The sequence below is a fragment of the Bos taurus genome, chromosome 1 (assembly GCF_002263795.3).
Source record: "Bos taurus isolate L1 Dominette 01449 registration number 42190680 breed Hereford chromosome 1, ARS-UCD2.0, whole genome shotgun sequence".
Lineage (NCBI taxonomy): Eukaryota > Metazoa > Chordata > Mammalia > Artiodactyla > Bovidae > Bos > Bos taurus.
The window spans coordinates 67,407,830-67,423,086 of record NC_037328.1 but is presented as its reverse complement, the minus strand read 5'-3'; the positions used below and the strand labels follow the sequence as shown (position 1 = coordinate 67,423,086).

Below are 15,257 nucleotides of genomic sequence, written 5' to 3'. Positions count from 1 at the left end.
ATTGTAAACAACTTAAATATCCAACATCGGGGGAACCGTTTCTTAGAATAAACCACTTGACAGGATGAAACAGGCATTTAAGAGATGTTTTCAAAGATTGTGCAGTGAAAAGATATTTGTTTTAATGTTAAGTTTTTAAAATAGAATTTAAAATGTACATGGTATGATTACAACTATACAGCCAATTATGCTAAGAAAATGACCGGAAGAAAAAGAAATTCACCAAAGTAAGGCTTTGTCCTTGAATAGATTTTATTCTTCTCCTTTGTGTATTTTTCTAACCATAATAGGCATACCTGATACAAATACTTTTTTAAAATTACCATCATTTGGCTACCATCATGGAAACAATTAACAATCTCCAAGTATTTCTCCACTACAAGAAAACGTAACTTCATAGACGAGAAATCTGGCAGAAAACTCAACTAAGGGACCAACATCAACACCACCAGGAATGGGTCAAATGAACATATGTTTCCTGATAAAAGGTACCGAAGGAAGGGAAACATCATCCAAAACAAAACTGAGGGACATTCTTCAAAAATGCCAACGTCCCCAAAGGCAAAGACTGAGAAAGTGGCCCAGATTAAAGGAGATTAAAGAGACATGACAATTAATTTCAAATGCAACACGTGATTCTAGATCAAGTCCTGAGCCAAGTGCTACATTCCTGATTTTGACTGTTGTTCTCTGGTTATATAAGAGAATGTCCTTCCCTCTTAAGAAACAATAAAGTATTTATGGGACAAAGGAGAATTGTGTCTGTAAACTTTATATATGCAGAGGGAGAGTATGATAAATGTGATAAAATGTTAATATTTGTAGAATCGAGTGAAAGGAAGATGGAAATCCTTTATACTCTTCTTGCAGCTCTTCTCTATCTCAAAATTAGAGCTAGGGAAAAAACACCTAAAATAAGACAGAAAAAAAAAAAAAAGAGAGATGCCCAGATGCCCAGAATACAACCAAATACTGCCCCCGCTCTTTCACAGGCCTCCTGATACCCTCGACCATCTATCTCAGCGTTCACTGGCACCTTCCCAAGCGAGAGCAGTGCTTATCTTCCCCTCTTCACTTTGAGCAGACTGACTGCTGGCTCCTCTGTTCACCTGACACGTAGTTTTTAATAAGAACTATTCTACAGAATCTGCAGAGAACTCTGCATGCAACGCATACCTAGAATGGCTCTGACGAGAGAGAAAAAGAGAGAGAGAGAGAGAGAAATGTTCATTTTTAAATACAGGTTAATTTATGCGCCTTAAATGGACAAATTGTAAGCATCTGTCACCAATCACCATGGCTAAATACCCTCTTCACAAGGAGCTAAGGCCTGACCTCAAACCAAGTTTGAAGATTTCACCACTGATATTTCCCAGTGTTCAAAAGTCCACCACCCAGCAGCCTTTGAAATAAAAATGAACGCTGCCTGGATGGCACGTGCGTGCGTGCGTGTGTGTGTGTGCGTGTGTTTGTGTGGCAGAAAGACAGAAGCCTGGCCCTTGGAATGTGGACCCCTGACTAGCTGCAGCTGAGGAGCTAAACGCGCTAAAGAAAGAGAGGGAAACTGGAAAGCACTCAGCTGGGATGGAACCCAACCCGAGAGAGGACTCTTTAATCCCAACACCAAAGGTCTGGGGACGAGGCCATGATCATTCCAGGAGCTGTGAGTTTAGAGTGTTCATGTGTGCCCAGGAGCCAGCAAAACTGCTCACATGACTGTGCAGCTCATTCTCTTGACAAGTGAATTAAGTAGGTACTTTCATTATACCTAGTCTATAGATAAGGAAGCCAAAATGAAGAGTTAGAAACTTGCTCAACATTACCCGGCAAGTAGGTGAAAGCTCTGACCCGGACCCAAGATGAAGTGGGAAGACCAAGAGCCACGCACGTCTCACCACTTGCTCCCGTGAATGCAAAGCCAGGTTATGTCTTATATTTTGCTTCCTTTAAAAACCACACCTTTGACGTGGGCTCCACAGTTTTCCCACCCATTTTCCATGGCACAAACGTGACTGTCAACAAGGGGCAGTTCGGGGGCAGGACGACTGATCCAGGAGCTTATAAAAACAGGGTTTTTTATCCTGAAATTGCAACTGCAGTGCATTTAACCAGGACTTAAGTCCCTAAAGCTTTTAATGTTGTGGAAAACCTCTTCAAGAGCCAAGAGGGCTCTGGGCTGCTGCCAGCCTGGTGTGCCAGGCCTGCTAACGAGGAAGAGCTGGAGGAGGAAGCAGAGAAGTAGGCAGCAGGGCCCGAGGAAGAGCAGGTGAATTCCCACTTCGGAAACCCAACCCTGTCTCAAAGCTCCATTAATTGAAAAGAAAATAACAATTCAAGGGCTCATGACCCATGAGATACATCTGTGCTTTGACATACAGTATTTCACTCAATCCCCTAAAGCTGAGAGTTGAAATAAGTATTTTCTATCCCTCAGGCCTTAACCCAAGAGCAGAGTTATAAAATCACTTCAGTGGGTTACCACGAGCATTTTTTTAAAATAACAGTAAGAAGGAAACATCAGTGTGTACATTGGTAGCAAGACTGTGTATTCAGTGAAAAATCTGCAACTGTTATGTTCATATATAGATATATGTACTTGGTTATAAATGTAAAATGCAAAACTGTTCTTGCAGGAATTGCAGTAAAAATGTTTGAAAACCTGCTGTAAACAATCTGTGTGGGAGGTGTACCATCCCTACTTTAGAGATGTGAAAACTGAGGTTCAAAGAAGTAAAGGCACTCAACTTAGGTGAAGCCTAAAACAGCAGAACCGGGACTCAGAGGTCTTCTAGGCACAGATCACAAGCTCTTGTCTTTGCCTGTCAGTGCACACACTCCCCACTGATGTCCCGCAAGCTCTCTCCACTCCCCAGAGCTCCACCCAAACAAGACCTGAGAGGCCAGCAAGTCGGCTTCCCCTTCCAATCTAGCTACTGAGTGCAACCAACTGGAAAGAGCTTCAAGGACAGCGGGAGTCATCTCTTCTCTGCTACCTGTTGTGCACAATTCCCTCACTGCCCACAGAAAACAGCAAAAACGGCACATGCTCCAGCCAAGTGAGTCTCACAGCGTCACTGGTGTATGTGGCTCTTATTATGGGCAGACGTTGTGTCATGCCACTCGGCCCAAAGAGGCAACTCTGGCTGGCAAGATATGTCCACCACGTAAAATTAATGTTAGCTTGTAAACATCTCTGGTTTGTAGCTACACAACAGCAGTAAGTAAAAGCTTTCTGGAAAGATAGCTTTCTGGGCCTCATCCTTGAAGAAAATCATCTTGTGGGTCTGGAGAGACCAAGAATCCATTTTTACACATACCTCTTTGAGGTGGTTGGAGTCACAGCTGGGTTGGAAGGCCACTAACCCATCTTTCAAAAACCTCCTCTCTGGACCCCATACCACTCCCCACTCCTTCACAGCCAGAATTTTCCACCTCCCTCCTCCCCTTCTAAGCAGTCCTCAGCATCCCTCAGATCTGCCCCCACCACCAAAGAGGCTCCTGGTGGAGGTTCGGCAATGACCTCCATGTGGCTGACCCAACAGGCACCTCCACTTCTCCTTTTGCTCAGCCCCAGCACAACACACTTGGCCTCTCTTAACCCACTGCCACCATCCTGTAAATGCAGAAGTTCCTCAGGGCTCACTCAGTCCATCTTCTCTACCCGCCCCACGCTGTCCCCTGGGGTACCCCACCTGAGCCGCACCCCTACATTAACAGCCCCACCCAGACCTCCCTTCTGAGTGCCACAGCCTCACATTCTGCTCACTCCGTGGCTCTTCAACAGGGATCCAGTATAATTTTCAAATTTAAAAACCCAATTTTCATGCAAAGATTGAGCATATTTCAAAGTGTTATTAACTCAATAAGGGGTCCACTAAAATGACAAAGCTAGGTCAAAAGAGGATGTAAGAAAGGAAAAAAAAAAGGTTAATAGAAATATTTTTTTAAAGAAGTTATAGGGAATTCCCTGGTGGTCCAGTGGTTAGGACTCCACACTTTCACTATTGGGGGAACTAAGATCCTGTAAGCCCACAGCCAAATTCTTTAAAAAAAAAAGATGTTATGATCGATGAAAAAAGGTATGATATGATTGCTAAATGAGATAAAAAGCCAGTTAATGTCCTGAAGACTCTCTCTTCCCTAACAGAAATCATCTGCATCCTTTCTAAGTTTACAGAGTATGGGTCTTAAGAAATAAAATCATAGTGACAATCCCTATGGGCTTCCTAGACAATGCTCCAGTGTGACATTAGAAAGTCATGAAATCAGATTTAATTTCCAAGTTTGGGGATAATTTTTCTTACACTGGGGGTCTGTGAATTTGGATGGGATCTTTATTTTCACTAATTTCACTGAAATTTAGTCTTCCCTTTATTATGAATGTAGGTAACCAATTACAGTAGCACTGACAACGTCCGTGACCTTGTCACCAATAGAAATCACATCTTCTCAGAACAAGAGGATTATTGCAGATATCTATGCTCATCACTACTTACAATTTATAGAAATTATCAACTCTGTCACTAGATCTTCCTACATGATGCATTAAAAAAAATACATACTATTTTGTCACAATTTGTTAAAATATTTTGATAACTATTTCAATATCACGGGTTTCTGCTATAATCCTATGCATACTGTTTTATACATTTAAAAACATTTTTTTGAGAAAGGGTCCATAAGTCTTCAGAGAGGCCTTTTCTGACGCCCTGCAACAGGGTAGGGACCCTTGTTACACACGCTCTAACCACTTTATCTCCCTCCTTCTAGCACTTCCTACTTGAATTAAATAATAAATTAGTGGCCTCTCACCAGGCAGAGGGAGGAAGGGATGGTATCCATCCTTTTTATCAGTTTGTCCCCAATGCCTTGGCACAGTATATCTGGCTCATAAAAGAGTCTCATGAGGTGTCTGTTTAAAAAAAGATCTGTGGAATGAATGAACACGATATATGTAACACACAGACGGTGGTCCATGTTCCTTTGAAATAAGGAGCATGTACAACACCCCGCCTGGCAACCCACTCCAGTGTTCTTGCCTGGAGAATCCCAGGGATGGGGGAGCCTGGTGGCTGCCGTCTATGGGGTCACACAGAGTCAGACACGACTGAAGTGACTTAGCATAGCATAGCATACAACACCCTGCCCAGGACCCAGCCAGGTCAGACTCCTTGGTGACAGCAAACGTGCTTGTTCCTCGGGAGCCTGCCCTACTTGGCCCTGGAGCAGAGCTTTCCAGCCAAGCCCACGACTTGGCTCAGAAGCTATATCACCCTTATGTTTAAGCCCCAGCATAAGCCCTCGACCTCGATCTCCATGAATACCTTCCAAGGCAAGGATTAAAGGATCTGCTAACGAATTAAAGACATTTGCTCATGCCAAGGTTAAAGGAATGGTGGGATTCTTTGCGGTGATGGATCTCTACTCCTGCCCCGGCCAGCTGTGAGGAGCGGGATACCCTGAAGCCGGGCACAGGCTCATGACCAGGCCATCTGGGCACAGAGCACACATCCAAGCTGGGGGCTCAGTATGACTTCAGGGAATAAAAAGATACAAAAAGGCTATTCCAACCCCACATCCCCAGCCCTCACCACATAACTGCAAAGCTAATTATTTAGAAGTGACTGTAAACTGGTGAATGGAATGAGGCCCTGATGGACGTAGGTGGTCACAGGGGACAGTTACCTAGAGCCCTGCAGGGAGGGTGATGAGAAGGGCAAGGAGGGTGGTCAGTGAGAGCCTGGCTGCGGCCCCGCCTCCCGTATTCAGGCCATCAGGGAGCTAAAGAGCAAGGATCACGGACACCCCAGGTAACCGGCTGGTGCTGCTATTTCAGAAAATAGCACCTGCCAAGGAGGCTGCTCAGTCAGATGACCCATTCATCTGTCTATGCCCTCCCCTTCCAGGCCATGTCCATCAATGGTCTCTCTCTCCCCACTCTCTGTCAACTTACCCATCCCTCTCTTGAAGTAACAGTACTCAGCCAGCTCATCTCACCCAGCTCGTGTGGGACGCAGAACTACACAGACGTGAGATACACCGAAATACTTTGCAAGCCCTCTACAATGTACCAGGTGTTTTATAATTCTCATTGATAGGTCGATGGGAAGCCAGAGACTCAGGTCAGTGCTGCAGGATGGGCAAGGCACAGTGCTCCTTCCCTCTCCCACCAAGATGCCAGGTGTGGGGGAAACGAAAGGAGGGCAAGAAAACCACCAAAGTCCGGTAATGCAGGAGAACTTAGGCTCTCCTACACCCCGGGGGTCACTCTCTGGTCCACTGTCAGCCTCCCAAACCTACTACAACCACCAAGGGAAACACAAGAGCCTCACCAAACAAAACCACAAAGCTGGGGCAAACCCTCCAGGGAGGCAGTGTGGTTGGTATCTCCAGTCTCAAGAGAGGATCCACTTTCAGAAAAAAAGGGAAGAAGCAGAGCACTTAAACTCTTAGCCCTTCTGCGCACACACCCCCACACCCCCTACCCATCAGGAGGCTCTGAAGGGCCCAGTGCAGAGGGGCAAGGAGCCATCAGGACCTCGGCTCCAGGGACCCATGATGGCAAGAATCCAAGAATCCTATGGTTCAGCCCCCTACCCACGGCTCACAGCCTCCACTCACAGCCCCTCTGGCCCTTCACTGGCTTCCAGGCACCCCTTCTCCAACCACCCGAGGTGCCTGCCGGCTCCTATTTATTGGGCGTGCCCATGTGCCATGTGCTGTGCTGGGTGCTCCCTGTATTATTTCTGATCCTTTCTACTCTGCACAATGGGTATTATTACCACTGCTGACAAACAAGAAAATAGGCAGGGCCCAAGGTCACACAGCTCCTGAGTGTGGCTAAAAGCTCGTGTTCTTTCCGTAACATCACACTGGACTTCATCTTATAGATAACAGAGAAGAAAGTAAGAGGAAGAAAGTGTTGTTTTGGGAAAATTAATCTAGTCTCTCCCGCTCCAACTCAACCCTGCACCGTGGCCTCACTGTTCTTGTTATTAAAAAGGGCAACTTTCATCATGTCTCTCCATTGCCTACAGATTTGAGTCCTGAAAGCTTTGCCAGGCATCTAAGGTTTTTTTTTACTGGATTCACTTTTCTAGTCTTATTTCCCCAGCCCCAGACTCAAATCCTTCTGTCCATCTAGCCTCGTCCATTGCTCCTCATTGCCTACAATTCTGTCTTGGATTCCCTGCCTGCAACACTGATTCCTTCCAGCAAATACGGACCAGGGGTGACTGCATGTCAGGTTTGGGCGAGGTGCCAGCACACAGAGGATCCCCACTGTCACAGAGCCCAGGGTCTGCCCTCCTTGTGAGGCATAAGCTGGGGCCCTTCTCTGGTCGCTGGGTGCCCCAGAGGCTGACCCTGGATAGGATCCACAGCACCCTGTTTGCCGCTCCTAAGGCACCTGGTCATCCCCCCAACTCACGTGCCAGTTCTGTTTTAACACTTCCTCTGTAAAGTACTTATTTCTGTGGGAAAAGTGCACTCCAGGTTCCAAGCAGCATTATAATTGGCAATTAGGCCCCCAGGCCAGCCCACAAGAGCCTATTAAATATATAATGGTGTAGAACCTAAATTCGTATACATTAAAAGCTCTGCAGGAGAGATGGGGCAAACATCTGCTGCTCCCTGCACCTCCGCCCCCTGTCCCACCAGGTTCTGAGCTTCATGCCACCCTCAGGGGCAGAGGCCTGGGCAGTGGCGAGGGTGGAAGGAAGCAGGTGGGAGCTGGATGACATAGATGGAGTGGGAAGAATACCCATCTGTAATTCAGGAGCCTGGCTCTCACACCCGCCTTGTCTTTACAAACTTGGTGGCCTCACGTGGGTGAGTCCCTTCTCTCTCAAAGCCTCATTTTTCTCTTGTGAAATCAGAGAATTTTGAATTAGGTCAATAGTTCTCAGACTTCTGATGCTCACAGAGTAACAGGATGTATTTTAAAATATAGTTTAAATAATTAAAAAATATATTTTTAAAATGTTAAAATATATTATGTATATAACATACATATTTGAATTTAGATTTTATCAATCGAAGGCTTTTTTAAAAAATCACATTACAGTATCACTGCTTTCATCTTTTTTTCCAAAAGGACACTCTAAGCCACTCTCCCAGCACCCTCTCAATATGGATACCATGTCAGAGAAATTAAGTTTTTAAACTGGAAATATTTGGAATCATGAAAAAAAAAGAAAGAAAAAGTTCACCGTTGTTATTTTTCCCATTTGTCTATGAACCTGTGAAAAGGTCATCACAGGCCCACTCCGGGCCTTGGCCTGACACCGAGACCCTTGAGCAGGGTAAGGTCATGTCCTCCCAAGTTCTGGATGGAGACTATAGGACAGTCGGCATGGATGGCCTGAGGAAGGGCTGACTGCAGGGAGGAGCTAAGTGGGACAGCATGAAGGGCCAGGCAGCCACAGGCGTCGGGGACAGGACAGCCTGGCCTCCCCAGCTGCAGGCCCCAGGCAGGGACACCCAGCCTGGAAGGCTGGGACCAACTTGTCCAAGTGTTGACTGCACCTCTTTCCACGTCACAGTGTTGGAAGACTGGGAGTCCCCAAAGAAACATTTTTTTTTAAGTTCCTTTACTAACTTCTGATTAAAAGCTAATGCACATTCATTAAATTCAAGAAAACTTGGGAAATATAAAAAAAGCCTAAACAAAGAAGTAAGCAAAAGTCACCCACAACTCTACCTTCCAGAGCAATCACTGTTGACATTTGGAGGTTTGGCTAATCCCTCACTTCTATAGCTAGCTTCAGCCACCCTGGGGTTCCGTTTTGTATCCCGCTTTTCCCCTAATTATCATACACAAGTACTTTTTCATGTCCTTAGATAGTCCTCATAAGCATTATAAAATATTTTGACAACAAATCCAGCATTCTAGCAAATACATACATCCTTTATAAACATCACTTTCCATGGTATGGGTAGGGCTACAAGTCATTTAAACATGGTGCTACTGTTAAGCATGTAAGCCACTTCCATATTTTTTTTTTTTTGCCACTTCCATATTTTTGCTACTGTAAAAAATAGGATGTGTGTACACCCCTGTCCATGAATCTCTGTAGACCCCTTCACACTTCTTTGCATTTCTTGGGTCACAGCCCAGTGCCCTGCACATCTCAGCTCTCAGTAAAGAATGAGTGAACAAAGAAACCCAATCCACTCCCAGGAGCTGGGGAACCCTTATCACATGGACACAGTTTATATTCACAGAGGCCCATCCTGGTGTCCGGCTTCCTCAGTGGCTCAGTGGTAAAGAATCTGCCTACAATGCGGGAGCCGCAGGAGACATGGGTTCGATCCCTGGGTTGGGAGATCCCTGGAGGAAGGCACAGCAATCTGCTCCAGTAATCTTGCCTGGAGAATCCCACGGACAGAGGAGCCTGGCAGGCTACAGTCCATAGGGTCGCAAAGACTTGGACACAACTGAAACAGCATAGCATGGCACCCTGGTGTCCACTCACCACTCATCACTGACTCTACACCTCAGTCTCACACCTGCTAAGCCAATCTTGGGCTTGGGGAAAGGAGAAAATGCCAATTCCTTGCTGATGACTCCCAGGTTCTAGTGCTCTCAGCAAACCTACCCACTCTCCACACCTCCCAGCGGAGGGCATCAGCAGATCTCAACTGCCTAGATGACTCCCACACTCACTCCTGACAGCTCAACTCACCCCTCAGGAAAGTCATGGCTGACCTTCCCTGCAAATTAATGTACAGCTCTCCTTCAGTGGTGCTCCCAGAACTTCGAGTATGGGTACTCACTCTTCTGTCTTTATTTGCCCACAGGACTGACTTCCCTGCCCAACTCAGGGCAACACCAGAGGGCAGGAACAATGTGTATTTTGCCCTCGATCCCAAATCCAACCCAGTGCCAGCCAATAAATGAATGTTTGCCGAATGAAACTTCTTTCTGGTCAGAGTCCCAAGTCTTTCATTTTCACAGGAAGGAAAAGGAAGGGGAAGAAGAAAGTAGACCTCCTAAAACAGACTGCATTCAAACACCTTTCCCGGGTGGCACTGGAGATGGCCCCCTCTACACAGTCCAGCATCGCGGCCTGGCACAGAGACCATCCAGGCCAACTGGCCGAGGGAACAGAATGCAAACAGAGCATCAAACAAACCTAAACAAACCTGGGAGAGTGACACTGCCCTACTCCAGCCCTGCTTCTAAGAGGGAGAAACAGATCTAGAGGGACAGGGAGCTTCCTTTTCTACCCACTTTCGGACAACCAGAAACTACTGGGCCACTCCTCAATGGCGATCCCAGAAGGGCACAGTATTGAGAGCTGGAAGTGTTTAAAACAACTCAATCCACACTCCATTTTTTCTCCTCATGCGTTGTCCAGCATCCTTGCCACACCCCAAAAAAACACAAAAAACTGGAAAATCCAGGTTGAAAAGAGTTCCAGCAGCAGGAGTCTCTCTTCAGGAGCTTCAGGAAAAGAAGGAGCCAAAACTGTCCTATAATCAGGGAGACCAGAAACTACAAGAGAGGTATGGAAGGAGACGGTATCACACACCCACGGGAACACCAGGGCCAACCCCCGGCCCTGGGTGCTGTGGACACACCCATTCCGACCTCTCTCAGCGATGCCCTGAGGTACACTCTCCATCCCCAACCCCAAGCGTAGCAAATTGCTCCGGAGATCCCACACTCCCATAACCCTGGCCCGTCCCTCCTCCCCTCTTGTAGGGTTTCGAAATTTAGAGCTTCCTCCTCCAATTTGTCATCCTGACAACCGGGCGGGAGGTGGGGGGTTGGAGTGGTATCTAAAGCGTCCCCATTTCATGGATGAGGAGACTAAATCACCTACATTAAACGATAGGCCGCATCACAAGCCAGAAAGTGGCTGGAACCTCAGTTGGGTAAAGGAGCAGAACTCCCCGCCCGGGCGACCCCACCCGGCCCAGCCAAGTCTGGCCGGCGGGGGCTGCTCGGGAGGGCAGTCCACGAGGTGGCCGGCAGTTTCCCGGCTGCTCAGGGCCAAAACCAAGAACCAGACGGCCCTAAAACAAGGTTTCCGGCAGTGCAGGTGCCAAGCATCCCCTTCCTACCCCAAACTCACACAGGTGCAGGGCCCCGAGTCTGGGGCGCAGTGCCCCCGCAAGCCGCCGGCTTTCAGCCCTAGCCCGTGGCCGCCCCCTGACCTGCACCCCTGTATAGTCGTGTCCACCGCGCAAGCCCCCAGCCAGCGATTGCCCAGCGCCCCCAGGCTCCCCGACTCCGGGCTCCTTTCGACCTTTGAGCGCCGAAGCACTCCGCAGGGAGGGCACGGCGACCGCTCCGCCGCCTCCCGCACAGCCACCGGGTCTCCGCCCGTCCAGCACGCATGCCCCCACCCAGGCGCCCGGAGGCATCATCTCCCCGCAAGCCCCGGGAGCGCCGGGAGCAGGGAGCTTGGACCTGCACGCCGGGCGCACGTGCCGTCCCGGCCCGAACCCCAGTGCCACAGCCTTACCCAGACTGCCAGCGGCAGGAGCAGCCACGCCGGCACGACCCGCGCCATCCCTGCTGCCGCTGCCCCCAGCCGGCTCCGGTCCCCACTCGGGCTCCCGCGACCGCAGCTTCGCCGGGTGCAACCGCCGCCGCCACTTCCCAATTGCTCCCCGCCTCCGAGTTCCCGGTGCCACGTCTGCCAAAGCATGCGCACCACGCTGGGAGAGCCGGCCCGGGAGAAGTGCGTGCTGGGAGTTGTAGTTTGCAGCACGGCTGAACTTAGCCCCCTGGCCAGGTAGAATCAAGAGCCTAGTGCCATATGGTCAAGGTCAGAGTAAGGGAAAGCAGTTAATATGGGAGGCTTACTCTGTGCCTAGAACTTTAGAAAAAACATGTCCTTCGGCTCACAGAGAAAAGTTTTATTTTCCCCACTTTGAGGATGAAGAGGTGGCCCAGAGAACTTAAGTCATTTGACCCAGATCACATAGCCTGCAAATGGCACAGTCCAGTGCTGCTTGTGGAGGGCCGAAAAGCCCTCATCCCTGTCTCCCACCTACTGTTGCTTTTTTTTCATTCAAGAAATTTTTATTGATCTGTTGGAAAACAATTTGACATTTCCTCAGAAAGTTGAATACAGATTACCATATAACCCAATAACCACATTCCTGGGCATGTACCCCAAAGACTTGAAAACAGACATCCAAACAACTACTGTTACACAAATGCTCACAGCAGCGGTATTCACAATAACCAAGAGGTGGAAACAACCCAGGTGTCCACTGAGAGATAAATGGATAAACAAAATGGGATATATTCATACAGCGGGATATTATTCCATCATTAAAAGTAATGAGCTACTGATACATGCTACAATGTGGATGAAGCTCGAAACTATTATGCTAAGAAAGAAACTAGCCACAAAAGTATGCATATTGTATGATTACATTTTTATGAACCATCCACAGGCAAATTCAGAGGCACAGAAAGTAGATTAGTGGTTTCCTGCGGCTGAGAGGAGGAGGGATTGGCGAGTGACTGTTCAGTGGGTGCAGGATCTCCTTTGGGGGTGATGAAGATGTTTTGAAGCAACACATAAGTGATGATTGCACAACCCTGTGAATGTACTAAATGCCACTGAATTGTACACTTTAAAATGGTTATTTTTTATGTTTTGTGAATTTTATCTCATTAAAAACCCTTTATTGAACCCATTCATGTGCTAAAACATTCATGCATGGAATCAGTTATTCATTCAAGAATGTTTATTGAACACCTACTATATTCTGAGGTTTGAGATGGACAAGGATGTACAATCTAGGATTGATAGGTTATAGCTGAAAGAGCTTTTCATACTGTCTGGAGGTCCCAAGCTCAATGCCTAAAAGTCATCCTTGATCCATCCTCACCTCTCAACAGGCCCATTCAACCCATCACCATGTCATGTCAGCTCTACTGCCAAAATATTGGATTGGCAAAAAAGTCTGTTCAGGTTGTCTATAAGATGTTACGGAAAAAAATCCAAACAAACTTCTTGGCCAACCCAATATCTCTCTTCTGCCACCTCTCAAGTCTAAGTTACCGACATGTCTCACCCCATGCAAGGGTGAGACTGCTCCTTCCATTTGCTGCTCCTTCCTCCCTATATCCGCTACAATACAGTTGTTAATGTCAGTTGGATTTTGTTTGCCATTTCCTTGAAACCCTCCAATGGTTTCCCATTGCCCATAAAATGAAATCCAAACACTTCCGCATGAGCTGTGAGCCATGAATGGTCTGGGCCTGACCTCTAGACTTCATCTACTGTCTCTCCTCTATGTTGTCTACTTGGCTCCAGTTACACAAACCATTATTTCCTGCACATTCCCGGCCATCAGAGCTGTTCCTACTTCAAGGCTAGTACTTTTCCTATTCTCCCTGCCTTAACACCTTCCCTGGCCCTTGGTCCAGCTGCCACCTTCTCATCCCTTCAGGGCTTGCCTCTATGTAAGACAAAGGCCCTTGGAGCAACCCATTTAAAGGCGATTATACCCTCTCCACCCCAACCCCCTTATTCTCTAACTCAGCTTCCATTGTTTCTTTGCTAGCACTTACCACATTCTGCAGTTACTTCTTTAGCTGGTATGTTCATTTTCTGTTGCTACAAGTGGAATATAAGGTTCACATCTCTCTTGTTAACCACTTAACTTCAGAGCCTAGCATAGGACCTGAGCCTCATGTGGTTTTTGGAATTCTTTTTGATGAGTAACTGAATGATTGAATGGAGTAAAGTGTTGGAGAATTTCAGAAATTCCCAAAGCAAGTTGAGACGGGGCTTCCTCTGCATGCTCTGCATCTTCAAGCTTATGATCTACATATGGAAAGTGGGCCTTTCAGCTCCTCTCTGTGGGTCTCTGTTTCTCATCTGTAAAATGAAGCACCTGGTGAAGATGCAGAGCAACTGTACTCCCAAATGATGACAGGAGCGTGAATTGGTTTGACCACTTTGGACAATGGTGCATGTACAAAACGCGTACCAAAATGTTCATAGCAGCTTTATTCATAGTAGCTTGTTGGGGACTGAATTTTATTCTTTCTCCACCACTGCCCCCCAACCCCGCCAAGTTCATATATTGAAGTCCTACGTATTTAGAGATAAGGCCTTAAGAAGTAGTTAAGTTGAATGAAGTCATTGGGGTGAGCCCTAATCCAACATGACTGGTGTGCTTATAAAAAGACAAAGGAAAGGAAAGACTGTGTAAAGACATAAAGGGAAGGTGGCCAGCTACAAGCCAAGGAGAGAGGTCCTCAGGTGAAACCAACCCTGCTGATACTTTGACCCTGGACTTCTAGCCTCCAGAACTGTGAGAACTAAATTTGTGTTATCTAAACCACTCCGTGGTACTTTGTTATGGTAACCCTAACAAACTGATATAGGGGCAAACTGAAAACTATCCAAGCGCCCTTGAAAAGAAAAGTAGATAAGTAAATGATACTCTATTCGGCAACAGCAACAACAAGAAAAGAACAAAGTACAGATATCCACAGCAACATAGATGAATCTCCAAACCTTGATGTTGAGCAAAAGTAGCCAGGCATGAAAAAGCACATACTGTATGATTCCATTTATCTGCAATTCAAGAACAAGCAAGCACGATCTCTGGTGATAGAAGAAAACTAAGGGTTCCCACGGTCGGGGGAGGGAGGGGAGCAGGAGAGATCAACTGGGAAAAAATATGAGCAAACCTCTGGGTGCTAGCAATGTTCTATATTTTGATTAAACGACTGTTATGTGGCAGTCTACATATGTAAAGACTAATTTATTAATTGAGCTATATGCTACGATTTGTATACTTTGTGCTGTGCTTAGTTGCTTAGTCTGTCTGATTCTTTTCAACCCTGTGGACTGTAGCCCACCAGGCTCCTCTGTCCATGGGGATTCTCCAGGCAAGAATACCAGAGTGTGTTGCCATGCCTTCTTCCAGGGGATCTTCCCACCCCAGGGATTGAACCCAGGTCTCCCACATTGCAGGCAGATTCTTTACCATCTGAGACACCAGGGAAGCCCAAGAATATTGGAGTGGGTAGCCCAGCCCTTCTCCAGAGAAACCTCCTGACCCAGGACAATTGGTGTCTACTGCCTTACAGTCGGAGAAGGCAATGGCACCCCACTCCAGTACTCTTGCCTGTAAAATCCCTTGGACGGAGGAGCCTGGTAGGCTGCAGTCCATGGGGTCGTAAAGAGTCAGACACAACTGAGCGACTTCACTTTCCCTTTTCCCTTTCATGCATTGGAGAAGGAAATGGCAACCCACTCCAGTGTTCTTGC

The 15,257-nt window shown here is 47.1% G+C and overlaps 1 protein-coding gene across 1 annotated transcript in view; it reads right to left on the bottom strand.

Moving 5' to 3' along the window:
• PDIA5 (protein disulfide isomerase family A member 5) overlaps nt 1-11,621 on the bottom strand; it is a 92,765-nt gene extending 81,144 nt beyond the window's left edge. The window contains exon 1 of the mRNA NM_001046091.2: nt 11,475-11,621. Coding sequence (NP_001039556.1) covers nt 11,475-11,522 — 48 coding nt within the window. The 5' untranslated portion in view covers nt 11,523-11,621. The remainder of the gene's footprint in view (nt 1-11,474) is intronic.
• Between the last annotated feature and the right edge of the window lie 3,636 nt (nt 11,622-15,257).